Source organism: Eptatretus burgeri, chromosome 4, assembly GCF_056783735.1.
Source record: "Eptatretus burgeri isolate ZD-2024b chromosome 4, Ebu_testis_v1, whole genome shotgun sequence".
Lineage (NCBI taxonomy): Eukaryota > Metazoa > Chordata > Myxini > Myxiniformes > Myxinidae > Eptatretus > Eptatretus burgeri.
The window spans coordinates 85,226,366-85,245,014 of NC_140964.1; the positions used below are offsets into that span (position 1 = coordinate 85,226,366).

Sequence of the window (18,649 nt, forward strand, 5' to 3'; positions counted from 1 at the left end):
AACACACAACACAGCAAGGGGGGCATGAGACCAGAGGGGTGGGAGTGGGAAGGACAAAACAGTGGGGAACAGAGACATGAGGAGATCTTTGGAAGGGAGAGGGATGGGGTGGGGAACATGGGGAGTACAAGATGGACATTACAGGGACTTTCAGGAAGGAAAGCAGGGAATTTGAAGGATGTGGGCTTGGGTGGATTATCGGGGGTAGAAAAGATTGAGGATTTGGATGGGGGATGGATAAGAGGTGGTGGTGAACAGCTGTTTTGAAGGCCTGGAGGGAAGAATGGGATTGAATGGAGTGAGGGAGTTTATTCCAAAGGTGGGGAAAAAGAGGAATGAAAGAGTGAAGGTGAGCAGCGATTCGTGATTTTGGTAATTTTACCAGAAGAGGGTTGTTTGCGGACCTTGAGCGCCCTGCGGAAATGTGGTGGGAACAAATCGCAGAGAGAGCAGGGGGGGTTGGCAAGGCTGGAGAGGAGACTGTAAAAGAAAGAAAGACCACCGACCAGCCTGCAGTGAGAGAGTGAGAGGCCCAAAGACTCAGCCTCATTGCGGGAGATGCCAATGATCCGAAATGCCTTGGTTTCCATAGCGTAAAGCCGAGAAAGGTGGGAGGCAGGAGCACCAGCCCAGAGGGGAGAGCAGTGCTCCATCAGGCTGCGGACGAAAGCTTTGTAAGTGGTCAGGAGCTCAGGTGGGCCGATGAGGGACTTTGCACAACGGAGGATTCCCAGTCGGCGACTGGCTTTGGAGGCGAGGTTTGAAATGTGGCTTTCCCAGGAAAGGTCATGGCAAATAGTGAGACCCAGAAGCTTGAAAGAAAGGACTTCTTCCAGAGGATTGTTGAGAAATTGGATGGGGGGGGGGTTCTTAATAGTCCTTTCAGAGAGACATCGTGAGATTGTGAGATTTGTCCGGATTGAAAGTCATGTTCCACGCGTTGGACCAGTTTGTGATTTTACCCAGATCTGCAGTGAGCGAAGAAGCTGCTGCTTGCCGGTCTGAGGGATGACCGATGGTACGGCAGAGGATGGAGTCATCAGCAAAGAGATATAGAGGATTTTCCAGAGAGTCGGAGAGATCATTGATGAAAACCAGAAAAAGAACAGGGCCCAGAACGCTACCTTGAGGAACTCCAGCTTGGACAGGAAGAGGGGATAAAAGAACTGCATTAAGGGCCACACGTTGACTCCGATAGGAGAGGAAGTCTGCAAGCCATGAGTGGAGATAGCCTTGGATACCGTAGGAAGAGAGTTTGGTGAGCAGGGCAGGGTGCCAAACCGTGTCAAAAGCATGTGATATGTCCAAGGATCCGGCTCGGATTTCCTAACTGGCATTGAGGACCTCCATCCATTGTTGGGAGAGCAGAAGCAGCATATCCAATGTAGAGTGACCTGGTCTAAAACCAAATTGATGATCGGAAATCAAGCCATTGGAGAAGAGGAAGGATTTCATGTCTGAAGCGATGATGGATTCCATAACCTTGCTGATGATTGGGAGAAGGCTGATTTGTCTGCAGTTGCAGGGATCTGTTTTTGCACCTTTTTTATGCAGGGCAGTAATGTTTGTTGATTTCCAAGCAGATGGCAGATGACCTTGAGCAAATGAGAGGGTGAATAGAACAGAGAGAGGGTGAGCAAGAGCAGAAGAGCAGCTTTTTAGGACACGTGGGCTGATGCCGTCTGGACCGGTTGCAGAATCTGAGTCGAGGTTTGACAGCAAGCTCTCCACATTGTCAGGAGAAAAGGACGCAGGGTCCAGGGACAGTTGGGTGCGACTGGGTAAGGTGGGTAGAGAAAGCGATGGGTTTTGGACACAACATTTAGCTGCAAACACCGAATTTAGGCATTCAGCCTTTTCACGTGCGGTATCAGCAGTGCGGCCATTTGAGGTAATGGAGGGGGAGCATACACCAGAAACAGATTTGATTAAATGCCACCAGGATTTTGAGGAGGGAGAGAGGTTTGAAAGTTCAGACTTGAGCTGAGAAGGATGTTGTTTTCTGGCTCTCCTGAGGGTAGATACACACCTGTTCCGAGCTTTATGGAAGGAACTGAGATTACCCTTAGTTGGGTTTGCTTTCCATGAGGCAAAGGCAAGTTGTTTCAGGACAACTGCCTCGCCACAAGCTTCAGTGAACCAAGGGCGGGAGGAAGGGTTGGACAACTGAAGACAAGAGGGTATAAATCTGTGCATGAGGGAGAGCAAGTTTCTTTGAAAGAATTCCCAGGATGAGTTGATGTTGCAGAAAATAGCGATAGGAGACCAGTCTCTAAGTTTGATGGCTGCTTGGAGACCCTGCCAGTCGGATTGAGTAAAATCTCAGACTCAACGGTGGTGCGGTGGTTCTCTGATAATAGCCAGAAAGATGTCCACTTTGACAAAGACGTGGTCAGAAGAACCGATTGCAGCGGAGGAAGAGCAGCAGATATTATCAGGGAAATTTGTCAAAATCGGATCCAGAAGAGATGGAGTACCATTGGTTGAGATCCGGGTCGGGAAGTTTACCGATTGAGTCAGTCCCAATGAGTCACAGAAAGCTTTTTCTGAAGTACCATGACAGGTGAGAGAGGTACTCACACGTAGCCAACTGGCATGATGACAATTGAAGTCGCCACATATGAGGAAGAGAGAGTTTGGATGATTAGATAGAAGTTGGTCCATGTTTTCGGATAGTGAGGTGTAGATGGAGTCATCACTATTAGGTGGACGGTACAGTACACATATAAACATGAGGTAGGAGTGGAGGGGAAGCCGTAGCCAGACGTATTCCTGGGGGTGTGGGGGAGTGGGGGCAGTGCATGAAGAGTGAGGAATGGAGTCTTTGATGAAGAGAGCAACTCCTCCACCAGGACGAGGCTCAGGTCTGTCATACAGGAGGAGGGAGTAACCAGGGAGAGATACTTTGGAGTCAGACACGTCTTGGGGGAGGAAAGTTTCTGTTAGGCAGATTATGTCTGGTTTGTCAGTGGCAACCCGTATGGAAAGATCTGAAATGTTTGAGCGAAGGCCCCGGATATTTGAGGTTCACACTGTTAATGAAGAGGTAGGGGAGGAGGATTTGGGTGTAGGGGGTGGGAGGGGAGGGGGAGGGTAGGACAAGGGATGAGGGGGGGGGTAAGGAGGGTTGTTGAAGGAGTGTGGGGGATTGCAGAATAGCTCGTGGAGGGGCCGGATGAGGAGGAGAAAAGGCTCTGTGTTGCTGGGCGAGAGGGGGGACAAGAGAGGGGGAAGAAGGCAGTTGAGGATTTGAGAAGGTGGAGTGAAGAGATGGAGGTGAGAGGGCAGTGGAAGGAGGCAGCATTGTGGAAGAGAGGGGGAGCAACTTTGAGAAGGATGAGTGAGGGGGGTAAATGGTGGGAGAAAGGCGAGGGGGGAGTTTTTGAGAGAGGTGAGAGGGAGGCTTTGGGGGAGAAGAGTGGGATGGTTGCTTTGAGAGTGAGGGGTGAGAGGGGTGAGTTGGCACTGAAAATGGAAAAAAAGAATGGTTGATGGAATGCGAACATTCATTCATAGCAAACTGGGATTTTAAAAAGTTTTAGGTCAGAGATGCGATTAAACACATTTCTTGATGGATGCAATAAAGGTGAGTTCATAGAATGGAGAGAAGAAACGCTGTAACTGTTGGATTTTTTAGGCAAGGTATGAAGGAGAGGTCGAATTGAGAGCAGTCTGTTTAAACAGTCGAAGAGTAGTGCATTATGATAAAGTAAAGAGTACCACACATGTGAAAGAGGAAGTTGAAGCATTATGAGAGATCCTTTTTATTGTTATTATTATTATTATTTTTATTATTGTTTGAGAGAGTTTCATCAGATTCGGTCATGGAAGTGTTGTAGAAAAAAGCATGAGGTGAATGGTGAAATTGGATCGATAAACGCAGGGGTTCTAAACAGATCACGTGGTTATGGAAGAAGCACTTGTCTCTGGGAGGTATATCGTCAAAAGTGAAATTATTTATTTTAAATAAGAATTGCGTAACATTTGGAAAAGGGAAGGTTGAAGTAAAATTGTGGAAGTGTGTGGTGAATTTGGACGGTAAACGCAGTGTGAAGCTGCTGGGTCGATGAAAAGTACCCGGAAGAGTAGAGAGAGACACGTGGTTTCAGGTGTAGAGATCGAAAGGATACAAGGAAGATTATTATTTTTTGATGTATTTTTGAAGAACAGGTAAGATTCGGGAATGGAACGTTGTAGATCGGAAAAAATCGTGAAGGTAATGGCAAGAGAGGGTCAGCTCAGTGGAATAAAGATGGTGTGCCGGCAGGAGGAAGAAGAAGAGGATTCATAAGAAGAAGAAGAAGAATCGAGCCTTGTGAGTGTGCAAGGAGAAAGGTTGTTTTTTTAATTTAAGACAAGAAATAGTTTTTATTTGGGAGAGATGGGGGACGTTGGGAAAGTGGGAAAGATAGAAATTGAAGGTCATGGGGAGAAAATACAAATAAACACGATCGTACACGAGGGGAACGATGGGTAGGCCTCAAGCACTCGGTAAGACAAGGTTGACGTAAACTCACAAAATAGCATGATTTTTGAAACAACCGAACTAGGAACACACAGTAACATGCAGGTGAGAAAATGAACAGTTAAAACGGGACAGATAACGACCGGAAACTTAACTTTGAGATCGTCAGCAGAGAGCCCTGAAGGAGACCTGCTAACGCTCCAAACCCAGAACCGGAAGCCAATTCCCAATTCCATCCATTGGGACCATACTCTATGCAGAGCGTTGGTGCTGCCGAAACAGTCTCCTTGGCTATTGGGTACAATCCTGGACGGGTCGCCACTCTGACACAGGATACCAGCAAGTTGGCACTCATTTTGCCGACCTCAAAAGGATGACAGGCAGTCAACCCCACCTGGTATTAATTCAACAGCCGAGTGGGATTTGAACTCAGGAGCCCAGGATCCCAAGCCCACCACCCTAACACTTGTACCCATTAGACGTTTTTGAGACTCTTTTGACATTTAGACCCTTTTGACGCCTTTAAGAATTTACATCATTTGACGACTCTCGACCTCCAGACCCCTTGAGACTCTCTCAAGTCTAAACCCTCCATAGACCCTTATACACCTTAATTAAGACCTTTTTAAACTCCTTAGACCCTAACTACGATTGGAACATACACTTTAGACCTTTAAATCACTTGGAACCTTAAAAATCTTCCTCCCTTTAGAGTTTAGACATCTTCTGACTCGCCATATGTTTATCTTTCTCTCGCTCTTCCTCGTACTCTGTAGCCGCTGTTAAGCCAGTAAGTTCGTTTGATGAAGTTGTCATTAGAGGATCAGGTAAAACTGAAAACGACGGCCTGGATTACATTTGTTCGAGTACCACTGCCACGACAGCATGGTTTCCATGGAAACTGCCGTGTTGTTTGGCGGTGTCGAGCACTCCGTTCCGTTGGAGTGTTTCCTTCAGCGCTTTGAATCAAGCAAGCCGCTTTCTAACGGAACACACTCCTCCTCTTCCATGCACTCAAAACTCTCGAGTGAATATCGTCGAATAAAGAGTGTATTTATATATTTGTTTATTTATTATCGTTTCGTCTTCCCATTTCATTCGCCAGACGGTAATATTAAATGGTCCTAAATCTGATCCGAGGATAAATGTTGAGGATCAACCGATGTCGAGCAATGACGACATGATATCAGTTCAACACATGATAAAGACATCTGAGGTGCATTATATATGTGTTGGTCGTCGAAGCGATGTGTTTTTAATCACCCTAATATTTTAACATGTTTAAAAGGTGAGAGAACTTCTTCAGTAATACGTCATTCCGACGACCCAACGCCATCTTTTACACGTTGTCGTCCCATTTGCCCATTTCCACAAACCATTTCTTCACGAGGAAGAGCTTCGCTAACTTCTTTCTTCACACTCATCGTTTTAATCGTCTGTGGTCACCAAATCTTCTTCTTCCTATACTTCTTTCTCTGATTCATCTTCTTCTTATTATTCTTCTTCTTCTTCTCTTCTTTTTCTTCCACTTCGTCTTCTTCTTCTTCTTCTTCTCTTCTTCTTCCACTTCGTCTTCTTCTTCTTCTTCTTCTCTTCTTCTTCCACTTCGTCTTCTTCGTCTTCTTCTTCCTCCACTTCGTCTTATTCTTCTTCTTCCACTTCGTCTTCTTCTTCTTCTTCTTCTTCTTTTCTTCTTCTTCTTCTTCTTCTTCTTCGTATTCTTCCTCTTCTTCTTCTCTCTTCCACTTCGTCTTCTTCTTCTTCTCCTCTTCTCTTCTTCTTCTTCTCTTCCTATTCTTCTTCTTCTTCGTATTCTTCCTTTCTTCTTCTCTTCTTCCACTTCGTCTTCTTCTTCTTCTTCTTCTCCTCTTCTATTCTTCTTCTTCCACTTCGTCTTCTTCTTCTTCTTCGCATGCTCTCTGATCGCTGCCGCGTTCGCGGATCGTGCCGATCAATCGTTGAGGGAAATGGCGCGAATTTATTCGTTCAACGTCCGTTTATTGAATGCAGAGCTTCCGGTTTCAACGATGGGGGGAAAGATCGTGCATACGGTTGGTGGTCATAGCAACACAATTAAATAATCTTTTACTTTTTGTATTCATAATTAATATCTTTTTCATGAGATGGAAGTTGTAGCTTTTTAGGTTTGCGTTTGTCGATCACTTTTGCTTTTCGTGGGAAAGGGTCTCGAGGACGGTCCACCCCCAAATCGATCCAACTGACGATCGCAAACGAATCCCGATGGTCCAAATGACCTTCTCGCTGGGATCCAATTGTTATGACTCTCCACTCGGCCGAGTAAGATGACAGAGTCAGATGAGGATCCTCGAATTACACGTTTTATTTCCGAAGACCACACGCATGCGGAATGTGACTCAGTGACCCTTCAGTCAGGCTCCCCCGAATCACATTGAGAATATGCTTCAAAACCATCACATATATAATCACACAAAAGCAAAACTGGGTGTGGACTAAAAGTGTATGCTAAGGGATAAAGAAACAAAGAAATAAAAGAAATAAATGTGGCAGTGGGCTTCTTTCCCTCCTCCCTAGGGGCCCTAGGGGAAGTTGAATCGGTCAATTCTCAGATATGCAACCCAACAGTTTCCAAGCCGCCTACACAACTCTCAGATATGCAAGTCTTGCAAACTAACAACTTTCCAAGCTTCCTACACTCCTTCACTAGCACCTGCTGATAACAAAGGCAAAACTCTGGTGATCACTGAGAATAGGAATGTGTGGGCAGCATACACTGAAGGAACAGTTCCACAGTTCTCTCCAAGGTCGCACTAAGGGCACACCACCACAGAGCAACAGGAAGGGTGATAAGAGCTTAGTTTCCAAGAAACAGAAACAGTTGGGCGCTGTCCAAAAACAGTGGGTGCTATAGAACATTGGTAGCCTGGAACATTTAAAGCATCATTTTAAAGCAAGGTAAGCAAGGTTTGAATAATACACAATTACAAGCAAGGTTTGAATCCCGACAGCTGATTAACACACAGCTAATGGTCCAAAATATGACCACCTAGCATATCATCATAACAGTTTCCCTCCTTGGTCATATTTTGACCATACCCAGCCACACCTGATACTCACCAACCGAGTGGACCCCTATTTGGTTCCTGTAGCAGCTACCCCTAGGCCCCCGCGCCTGCCAAACGGGATTTACGAATGCCGTGGATAGCCATCAACATTCTCCAAATGAGAAGTCCCCAACTGCCGGTGGTTCAGGTTAGCTTCCGTTACCATTGTCTTCCCCCTTTCTGTCCTACCCACTGCCACATGCCTCCCGTTTAAGCTGCAGTATACGAATTTGATGCTAAGTCCACACCATATTAACATGTAATACTGTTTTATGTTAGCAGCAGTGGTAATACTATTGTTTAAACAATTATACATAAGCAAGTAGCAAAAGTAGTACTCAAGGCACGGGTGTAAGCTCGTCCAGCGCAGGAGTCACATCTTGCACTGGAAGGCAAAACAACACGCACTCTCTCCTGGGTTAGTTATCTGCTTCAACAAAGAGGAATGGTTGTAGACCTTGGCCTAGGTCCACGTGTATGACGTCTAAGTGGGGTTCCCCCTGAAGGCCCTGGTTGTCCCCCTCCCCATTACTGGCCGAGTCGTCCTCAACAGAGAGTTCGCTGTTAATTATTATAATGGCCTGGGTGAGGGGTGACGCTGCGCAGCACTTCTTCAAACAAATGGTAATGAGAAGTTTGATTAGAAACACCCCAAAAATTACCACCACAGTGATTAAAAGTACTGACCCTATTAGACGCAACAACCAAACTCCCCAGCCCTGGAAGATCGACTTCCACCATGCATAACCTTCCTCACGTTCCACTCGATTGCTTGTGAGAACTTCCACCACCTTTTTAATTCGGGTCACCGCACGATTAGTTATGTCCTTTGGGTCCGGAATCCAGACGCAACATTCTCCTTCAATCATCCCGCATACCCCTCCTTGCTCTGCTTGAAGCATGTCTAGAGCTACTCTGTTCTGCATTACCATAGCGCGCATTGATACTAACATATCTGTTAATTCTGTATAGTAAGCCATGGTTACATTACCTAAATATTCCAAAACTTGCGAAAGCTCATCTCGCCTAATGCTATTAATAGTAGTACCGGCATGTGGCATGAAAAAGCCAAGAGCCTTCTCCCACCAGGTGCCTTTGATAACCCCCAAGCGCGCTGATACACCGGCCCATCCCTCTGGATCCCCTGTCTCTGATGCGCTGCGTCGATGCCGTGGTGGTGCAGGGGTAGGGTAAAAAGTGGTCTTAATCCTGCTGTCCGGAAATACTGAAGCTAAATAACAACTCCCTTCCCACCCTTTTGGTAGGTAGGGGTAAGCCTTGTCCCCGCAGACCAAGTGAACACCTTTTGGCGGGATCATTCCGTTGTCATGGTGTAAGGCTGCTTTTATTGTGAATGTTACTTGCTCCTCTACCTGGGTGTCCGGGTTAACAGCGATGACTTCCTGGTCAGTTGATTCCGGGAGGGGAAGTTGAATCTCACACTCTGACTTCCCCATTCTGTTTGCTCCCTGTCCCGTAAAACAGACCGCTCCCCTGGTGTTTTCTACCCATAGGGGAGATGGCACCACCATTACATTAGCACTCGGATTCTTCCCTGCATAGACCCGTTGTGTATAACCACGGGCTGAGGTCTTAGCTTCGAGTCCTTCTACTGGTCCGGTTACATGATTGAAGATGGTTAATGGTAGTACGAAAAGAGGAAGTCCGGTCACGAGGCCAGATGGTGGTTTAAAGCACACCCAGCACTCACTCCGGTTCTCAATGTTTGCTATCTCTGTGGTTAGGGCTACAAAGGTATTCGGGGGCCTTGTCGGCGGCCCCTGTCTGCGTACATCAAAGTGTATCCAATTACTCTGTGCTGTTTGGTTGCTCAATAGAACGCGGCAATAGTATGCCAACTGGGTGTCATCTGGCACTTGTGGAATTCTAGTTATCAGACTTGCATGCTGGCCCCATTCATATCCTTGTCGGTTATAGGATCCCTTTTGTCCTCTCTGTGTTTTCTTTATTTGTCGAGCTACCAAGAGATCCCGCCCCGCAATCTCGTAGTACCATATGATGGCCTTAAGTTCCTTGTGTCGTTCTACCAGGTCACTAGACCCATCTGCTAGGATGCAGAGTATTTCTATGAGTTGTTGAGGTCGGAGCAGCGGTGCCTTTATGTCCATTGGGTGTGGAATCATTGACGAAAAAGGTTGGGTGCGGTTAACTGAAAAGACTCTTACTGTGTCTAACTCCTTGTTATGGGTTGTCCCAAAATTTGCATATTTGCTTGCTGCCGCCTCTCTAGGTACTTCTGTCCTGCTTCGCTGTAAAGAAGTTGCTAACTCACTCCTGTTTCCCCTTTCGTGGTCGAGGTGTAGGAGGCGTGTATGGTTCTCGGGGTCTAAGGCTGTCGGTTTGCTGCCTAGTGACAGGCCGCCCTCGCACAGGAGCAGCGTTAGCACCAGGAGTTGCATGTTGTGTCGTCAAAGGTCCTGTCGCTGTTTCCTGTATTACAATGTTGTTGTCACCTAAACCTGCCTGTTCCACGTTTGGCAGGGTGTCCGGCCCAGGTTCCGGCTCCACGTCTGGCGGAGCGTTTGGTTCTCGCGCTGGTCTTTCAGGATCCCTGTTGTCTACGTTTTCAGGTCCCGGGTCCGGCGGGGCGCCTGGCTCTGCCTGCAGTGGGTCTCCCTGTACTATCTCACCCTGTCCTGCTGGGCCAGCCCCGTCTTGGTTTGGTGGCGGTGGAGGGGGTCTCTGTAGAGATATCACGTCTTCCCCCTCATCGTCGTCTTCACTATCCCGGTAAAAGACTGAATCGGACACTGCCGGAACCTCTGCTGGGGTTACCTCCTCGGGTTCCCTAGTTTCGGCGGCCTCCTTGGGTGCTCGTTTACAGTGTGAGTGGTGTATCCATGCACTCTTACCCCTCACTTTGACGGCCGAGAGCGTGGTCAAAAGTACAGTGTAGGGTCCTGTCCACTTGGGTTGCAGGGCGTCTTTCCGCAGGAACTCTTTCACCCAAACTCGTTCAGCAGGTTGGAAATCATGTAACGGGTCTCCAGCAGGTATCGGCAATGCTTCTTGTACCTGTGAGTGAAAAGCCCTAATGGTAGCAGTGAGTGTTCTGCAATAGTTCATCATTCCGTCAGTCATACATGCCAAATCCCAATCTCCCATATCTGGCGGAGCCGAGACCGGTAACTGTATAGGACGTCCTGTTATTATTTCGTGGGGCGAGAGCCCCCTTGTGGCATTATTTGTTGCCCGCATTTTCATGAGCGCTATCGCAGCACGTCTGGCCAGGGCATTGACTGGCCCTCGCAGAGTTTGGAAAGCGTCTGCTTTAGGGTTTGATTCTCTCTTTCTACCGCCCCTGCTGACTGAGGGTGGTACGGACAGTGTAGTTTCTGGTTGATACCCAAGCCTTCGGCCACCTTTTCCATTACTTTTGCCGTGAAAGACCCTCCTTGGTCCGAGGATAGTCGTGTTGGAATCCCAAATCGCGGAATTACTTCCTGTAAAAGTAGTTTGGCCACTGTATCAGCTTCCTGATTGGTCGTGGCAAAGGCCTCTACCCACTTAGAAAACATATCCACGATTACCAGCACATATTGGTGATGTTTGTATGCCGGCATTTTTATAAAATCCATCTGAAGGTGTTGAAACGGTCCAGACGGGGGTGCGTGCGCTCCTCGTTTCTTGGCAGCATGCTTCCTGTTATGTCTACCACAGGTCGCACAATTGCTAACCACCTCTGTTGCTGCTGTTGTTACACCTGGGGCATTCCAGGTTTGACGAATAATTTCCGTCACTCCTTTTATTCCCATATGGCCCTGCGCATGTGCAGTGAGAGCGAGCCACGGTAGCAATATCCGGGGTACAAATGGTCTATTTCGCTCATCCACCCATACTCCATGTGTGTTTTGCTTTGCCCCCTCCTTCACCCTCCATGATTCCTGTTCTTCCATAGTTGCGGAGACCTGCAGGTCCTTCAGCTGTTCTTGCGTTTGCGGACCGTCTACCATTTGCTCCACGTAAAGTTCGGTCGTTGGTTGTGGGTTCGCCTCCTCCTCATCGAGCACTGCTTTTGCCGCTAAATCTGCTCTTTCATTGCCTTTTGACACTTCATCTGTTCCTCCTGTGTGAGCTTTGCATTTAATCACTGCAATCTGCTGCGGCTCTTGTGCTGCTCGTATCAGTCGTTTGATCAGGTCCCCGTGTCGGATAACCTTCCCTGAGGACGTCTTAAAGCCACGCAAGGCCCAAATGGCAGCGGAGTCATGTAAGATGCCCCAGGCATACCTAGAATCTGTGTATATGTTCAATGTCTTACCCGCACCCAGCTCACACCCGCATATCAACGCTTCCAGCTCAGCTTGTTGGGCTGAAAATCCCTTTGGTAACAATTGTTTCCTCAAGGTGGCGCTTGCGGTGCATACTGCAAAGCTAGCGATGGTTTTTCCCCATCGGTTCTTCCTCGCCGCTCCATCCACGAACAGTTCTAACTCCGCATTCTCGATCGGGGCTTCCTGTAGGTCACGCCTAGCCTTTGTCTCTTCCACCAGCACTCGTTCGCACACATGTGCCTCTCCCTCATCGCCCGTTGGCATTAGGGAGGCTGGGTTCAGTGGCGAACATCTTTCGATCGTTATATTAGTTGCCTGCAACAGCACCAAATCATGTTGAACTGCTCGTGCCGCTGATATATGTTGTGTCTTATTTTGCCGTATCAGCGCCGCCACATCATGCGGCACCTTCACGGTCAGCGGAGAACCCAAAACCAGCGTCGCTGTTGCGGTTACTGCGTATTGCGTTGCCGCTACTGCCCGTAAGCACCCAGGATAGGCGGCGGCGACCGAGTCCAAATGACTACTGTAGTACGCAATCGGCCTATTCTTTCCTCCGTGTTCTTGCGTCAGCACCGCTTGGGCGAACCCTCCTCTTTCATGGACGAATAGGGTGAAGGGAAGATCATAGTTCGGTAGCCCCAATGCTGGTGCTTTTGATAAGGCCTGCTTCAATGTTTCAAAGTCTTTGTCCGCACCATTTGTCCAGGAGATCTTATCCCCCTCTGCCTCCTTTACCATGTCGTACAGTGATCGTGCCCTAACTGCATAATCAGGGATCCACTGCCGGCAGTACCCCGTCATCCCGAGGAACCGCCGTAATTGTCGCAATGTAGTGGGTTTTGGGTGCTCTAGGATTGTCTCCACCCGTTCAGCTCCGAGGCTCCTCTGGCCCTGTTCCAGTATATGTCCCAAATACGTCACCCTTGGCTGCGAAAACTGTAATTTGTCTTTGCTGACTTTGTGGCCCTTTCGGGCGAGAGCTGTTAACAACGCTACAGTGTCCGTTTCACATTTCGTTTGATTGTCCGAGCATACCAACAGGTCGTCCACATATTGTATCATGACTGATCCTTCCGGGAGCTCTATGTCTTCCAGGTCCTCCTTCAGAGCCTGCGAGAAGAGCGTTGGACTATCGCAGAACCCCTGCGGAAGTACAGTCCAGGTGTATTGTTGTCCGTCGTAGCTGAAGGCAAACAAGTGTTGCGACTCTTTGGCTAGCGGTATGCTAAAGAACGCCGAGCACAAGTCTACCACGGAAAAGTGCGTCGCAGTGGACGGCACCCCTGACAGTATCGTAACCGGGTGTGGCACCACGGGAAAGGACGCTTTCACACACTTATTCACTGCCCGCAGATCTTGTACGAACCTCCATTTGTTTCCTCCGGGCTTCTCCACCGGCAGGATTGGTGTGTTACACTGGCTCTTAGTAGGTATTATCACCCCCTGGTCGCGTAATGATGCTATCACCGGAGCGATCCCTTCTATTGCCTCTTTGCGCAACGGGTATTGAGCCACTCGAGGCAGGGGTACCCCCTCCTTTATCTGGATAGACACGGGCGTTGCGGCTAGCACTCTGCCCACGTCATTCGGATGTCGTGTCCATAATTCAACAGGTACTTCCTGTAGTCTTTCCTCCGTTCTCGTTTCCCTATTGGCCTGGCGGCGTGGCCTTTCGCTGTTCATCTCATGTCTTTCTAGCATACATGACAAAATCTGATCAGGTAAGCATACCTTCCATCCATCCCCTCGTCGACTGGCCTGTAAAGTGCTCTGGGTTTCACTATCCCTTCCTGATGGTTCCGAGGCACACCTCAACCTGGTCAGCATTCTTCCCAGTTCTTCGGCACTATGACCTTTACCGACCGCCATTGAGACGTGCGGGGTAAGTCCTTCTCTGTGCTTCATTAGCTCACGTTCCTTGGCGGTTAGCTCCACCTCCATTGCCGCTCCCTCTTTTCCGATCCACAAAGTGGTTGTCATTAAAGTGCGTGTGGTAGTGTACTCTTCATGTACTCTATCCGAGTAATCAAAATCCTGCCCTGTTTCGTCATAATAGACCGTACAGTGCAAAGGCAGTTCCACTTCTTTCAATTCAATGTCGTTGCCACGCAACCATTCCTCTACGTCCCGCAATCCTTTCGCACTTTCCCAATCCCTAGTCAGTTTATCTCTCCCCTCTTGTGACACAACCCGCAACCAATAGACTACCGGTCCGAGTTCGGTCATCATGAGGGTCATTACTTCCTCTTGCAATGCCAGCGGAGCATCTATGAAGACTCCGTCTTGCTTGCATGTTATGGTACATCCCATTCTGCACAACAAATCTCTTCCTAACAAATTCATCGGGGTGTGTTTGGCTACCAAAAATGCATGTTCTCCCCGCAGGGGACCTACTTCAATTCGTAATTTGTCCGAAATCGGGATATCCTCTCTCCGTCCCGAAACCCCCACTACACTCACTGACTCGCCTGAGAGTGGCAGGTTCTTTATCTCTCCTTGTTTTAGTGTTGACCGGGTGGCCCCTGTATCTACCAGGAATGTTACTTGTCTCCCCTCTACGTTTAAGGTCGTGGTCAATTCCCTTACATTCCGCGTTTCCCTTTGCGGAGCCACCACGGTGTCCTCATGTCAATAGTTTCTTCCTGCTGTCTCCCTTCTCCTCTCATATTCTCTAGGGGGCGCCGTTGGTCTCTCTTGCTGTTGTGGTGGCCGCGAGCCCCAGCCTCGTTGTTTAGGCGGTGCCGGGCAGTCCCGAAACCAGTGCCCGGATTGACCGCAGATAAAGCATTCTCCCTGTTTTTGCGGCTCCTTCTCTCGGTTCCAAGGTCTCCGCTGGTCCCGTTCGGCTTCATACCGGGGTTCCCAATCTGGATTTTCCCAGCGAGGCCTGCTTTCCCTCTCTTCGTATTTACGGCTTTTCAATTCGAGGTTTCTTGCAACTAGAGCTTTGGTATCTTTCTTCCCTCTCCGTTCCTCTTCTCTTAGAGTCTGCCAAGCCTGTCTTGCCCTTTCAAACACGGCATCTACTTCAGCCGTTTTCCACCCTGGCATGTCCGCCTTCACCTCTCGCCTTACTTCATCACACAGTCCATCTACAAACATAGTGTTCAGGAAATGGAGGGGCGTCTGTGCGATGTTATTAAATCCCGAGTGCAGTTCGATCTGCTCATACAGTCGTGCCTTGTACTCCCCAGGTGATTCCTTGGGATTCTGTGTGACATCCTGTATTGCCTGCAAATCCATTACCCTTGGGGCCATCTCTGTCGCAAGTTCTTCCATCAGGGCTTGTACTCTTCCCCTGTACACTGCCTGTGCATCCCGGTCGGCTCCCTCTGGGTAATATCGGTTTAAGGTGGTATCTTCTTCTCCTTCCATTTTGACACCCCAGGCTGCCGCGCGCCGGCTCCAAACCGCACTGGGCAGGACAGCAGTGCAGATAAACCCTATGTCTATCCTGGTTGCCCCCTGCATTTTTATCTGGTCGTGTAATATCTGAATTGCCCTTCTTGGGTTTTTCTTTATACATTCTTCCATGCTAGCTTTTACTCCCCTAATGTCTTGTGGGGTCCATGATCTCCAAAACCAATCTCCCCCTGCTGCTTGCATCATGGGGAACTGGTGAATGTCGGTCCCTCCTTTTACTCTGTCCCCTTCTAAGACGGGGTAAATTCCTTTTGTTGTCCCAAGTCGGGTTGTCGTCTTTCGGTTCACGTCGTCGTTGATTTCTGCTATCTGTGCTAACGCCTGCTTCAACTTTTCCTGTCTCTCCTCACTCTGTATCTTGACCTCCGTCAGCTGCACTAACACTTGGTCTAGTTCCTTCTGTTTGTCCTCTCCCTGTGTCTTAACTTCCGTTAGCTGGTCTAGCGCCTGTTTTAGTCTCCCTTGTCGTTCTTCGTCTTGTATTTTCCGTTGGTTCACAGTCCCTTCTAGTCCGAGTCGCCTATGCTCTGTCTTGACTTGCGACTCCATTAGCCACGCGGCCAATGCTTTCCAGTGTGGTCCACTTTGTTTCGGGCCTCCTGCTTTGCCCTCTATCAGCGCATTACTCACTGTGTTTAATATCTTTGGATCTAAGGATCCAGTCAGCGGAAAGGGATCTTTTCTTCCCGCGGTCCACTTCACCCAGTCCTGTATTCCCTTTACGTTATCGATTCCATATTTGTCACTGATAACTTTCAATGTTGTTCCTTTTGGTATCTTCTCGTTCTTTGAAGATTTATTCCCCATTCTTTTGTTCTTATCTTATCAACCGCCTAATAGCTGTAAATCGTTTCTCCTTTTACACCGGGACCGAAATCCCTTTCAATCAGCCGCCTAATAGCTGTAAATCGTTTCTCCTTTTACACCGGGACCGAGATCCCTTTCGACCCGCCGCCTAATAGCCTCAAACCCAATGAAGGCCTCTAACCTTCCCTCTCTATGGTACAGGATTCCAACCTGTTTCCTCCTTATTTCACACGGATACCTTTATCCTCGACCCTTACCGGCTCTACAAACACTGCCTGACAGCCCTCCCCCTTTGTGCTCTTCAGACAAACCGCATTCGAATCACCTCATATGTGTTTACCGTTACAGTTCTTGATTCGAGCAGATCCTGGAGCTGCGTCCGGCAGGGCGCAACCCACCAAGTGTACAGTGCTCGCCTAACTGGGGTTCCCTATTTTAGGTGCCCTACGTGCGATCGTCACGTACCTTTTAGCTGATCCCTTGCGATCGCTGTACACCAAGTGGAGTCCCACCGTCCACACCGCCAGCATCAGTCGAATCCCATCCTCGTCGCCAATTGTTATGACTCTCCACTCGGCCGAGTAAGATGACAGAGTCAGATGAGGATCCTCGAATTACACGTTTTATTTCCGAAGACCACACGCATGCGGAATGTGACTCAGTGACCCTTCAGTCAGGCTCCCCCGAATCACATTGAGAATATGCTTCAAAACCATCACATATATAATCACACAAAAGCAAAACTGGGTGTGGACTAAAAGTGTATGCTAAGGGATAAAGAAACAAAGAAATAAAAGAAATAAATGTGGCAGTGGGCTTCTTTCCCTCCTCCCTAGGGGTCCTAGGGGAAGTTGAATCGGTCAATTCTCAGATATGCAGCCCAACAGTTTCCAAGCCGCCTACACAACTCTCAGATATGCAAGTCTTGCAAACTAACAACTTTCCAAGCTTCCTACACTCCTTCACTAGCACCTGCTGATAACAAAGGCAAAACTCTGGTGATCACTGAGAATAGGAATGTGTGGGCAGCATACACTGAAGGAACAGTTCCACAGTTCTCTCCAAGGTCACACTAAGGGCACACCACCACAGAGCAACAGGAAGGGTGATAAGAGCTTAGTTTCCAAGAAACAGAAACAGTTGGGCGCTGTCCAAAAACAGTGGGTGCAATAGAACATTGGTAGCCTGGAACATTTAAAGCAACATTTTAAAGCAAGGTAAGCAAGGTTTGAATAATACACAATTACAAGCAAGGTTTGAATCCCGACAGCTGATTAACACACAGCTAATGGTCCAAAATATGACCACCTAGCATATCATCATAACACCAATCACATGCAATAGCCGAGTGATAAGCCCTTGTAATTGTCCCCGAAAATTTACTTTAACCGAGCTAAGCCGTTTACCCTGTATCTATATGTACGCAGATTGAAGGACGGGTAAAGTATTTACAACTAGAAGGGCACTCGGTGGAGCGCATACCTCCGCCACGCAGTGCCTGATCCACGAGAACATATCGGGCCCGATACATTTTTGAAAAATAAAATCGAATTTTTTTTGAAAAAAAAGTTGCAATTTTTTTTTCCTCTCTAACAATTTTTTTTTGGGGGGGGGGGGGGTTGGAAATCACTTAAAACATGTATAAATGCAAAAACAAAAATTCAAATATTTTTTCCAAATGGCCGCCATCGCGGCCATATTGGACTTTGGACAGAGTCCAAAATCTAATGGCATGATCCTTGGACCATACCAAATCCCCCACCAAGTTTCGTCGAAATCCGTCGAGGAGTTTTTCCGTAATACTGTTCACAAACAACAAACAAACAAACAGACAGGGGTGAAAACAGTAACCTCCATCCATCTTCGATGGCGGAAGTTAATGAAATAGTTTTTGTGATATGTGGAGACCTGTTTTCGTTTGTCTGAAGGACTTTGTTGTGTCCGGACAGGAGTTTGTCACCAGGCCGTGTTTATAGTCTGACCGGTAGAAAATGCATTTCAGACATTATTTTGTTTTCATCTTCACTGTTATTCTATGCAGAAAATATTTTGATGAAACAGCATAAATCGTCATTAACGCTCCACCACACGTCTGCCTTCCCTTCCTCTCACCTCACACTGTCTTCCCTTCCCCCACCACTCTGTACTCCCCCTCCATCCTCTGTCTCCCTTTCCCCCCTCTTTTTCTCCCTCCCCCTTTAGTATTACCATCAGCTAAGTGAAAGGTGGTATTTGCTCTCTATACTAATACGTGTGTGTGTGTGCGTGAGTGTGAGTGTGTCTCTTCCATACTTCCAAAACTATAAAACCGAGCAGCCTGAAACTTTGCATGCACACTAAGAAAACTCCAAGGAAGTGCAAAAGTGAAAATTGGGTGTTTGGGTTAATTAAAACACCCCTTTTGAAGATAATTAACGACATTATTTAATTATATCATTCATCAGGCGAACCTCAGCCACCTCACTCTCTGGGGTCTTAAGGCATTTCGTGAGTCACCTCGCTGGGGTCTGAAGCCGCCATGTTTTTTTGGCCTGCTCAACCATGCATTGACTTGGAACAGGCCGCAATGATTT

At 47.9% G+C, this 18,649-nt stretch overlaps 2 protein-coding genes across 7 annotated transcripts in view; both read right to left on the minus strand.

The window, feature by feature from the left end:
- The window catches only part of ARMC3 (armadillo repeat containing 3), a 69,939-nt gene extending 63,789 nt beyond the window's left edge, over window positions 1–6,150 (minus strand). For all 6 annotated transcript variants that reach the window (XM_085879132.1, XM_085879136.1, XM_085879134.1 and 3 more), the window contains exon 1: window positions 5,842–6,150. In XM_085879132.1, the coding sequence (XP_085735258.1) occupies window positions 5,842–5,889 (48 nt within the window). In that variant the 5' untranslated portion in view covers window positions 5,890–6,150. The remainder of the gene's footprint in view (window positions 1–5,841) is intronic.
- A 632-nt stretch (window positions 6,151–6,782) lies between these two features.
- Window positions 6,783–18,256, minus strand: LOC147028586 (uncharacterized). The gene is made up of 2 exons (XM_085879138.1): window positions 16,542–18,256; window positions 6,783–10,584 (listed from the first exon to the last, which is right to left on the minus strand). The coding sequence occupies exon 2, from the start codon at window positions 9,966–9,968 to the stop codon at window positions 7,968–7,970; it is 2,001 nt and encodes a 666-aa protein (XP_085735264.1). The 5' UTR covers window positions 9,969–10,584; window positions 16,542–18,256; the 3' UTR covers window positions 6,783–7,967.
- Between the last annotated feature and the right edge of the window lie 393 nt (window positions 18,257–18,649).

What these genes read in the sequence shown, in the direction of transcription:
- LOC147028586 (XM_085879138.1), bottom strand. Translation starts at nt 9,968, where the DNA reads ATGCAACTCCTGGTGCTAACGCTGCTCCTGTGCGAGGGCGGCCTGTCA.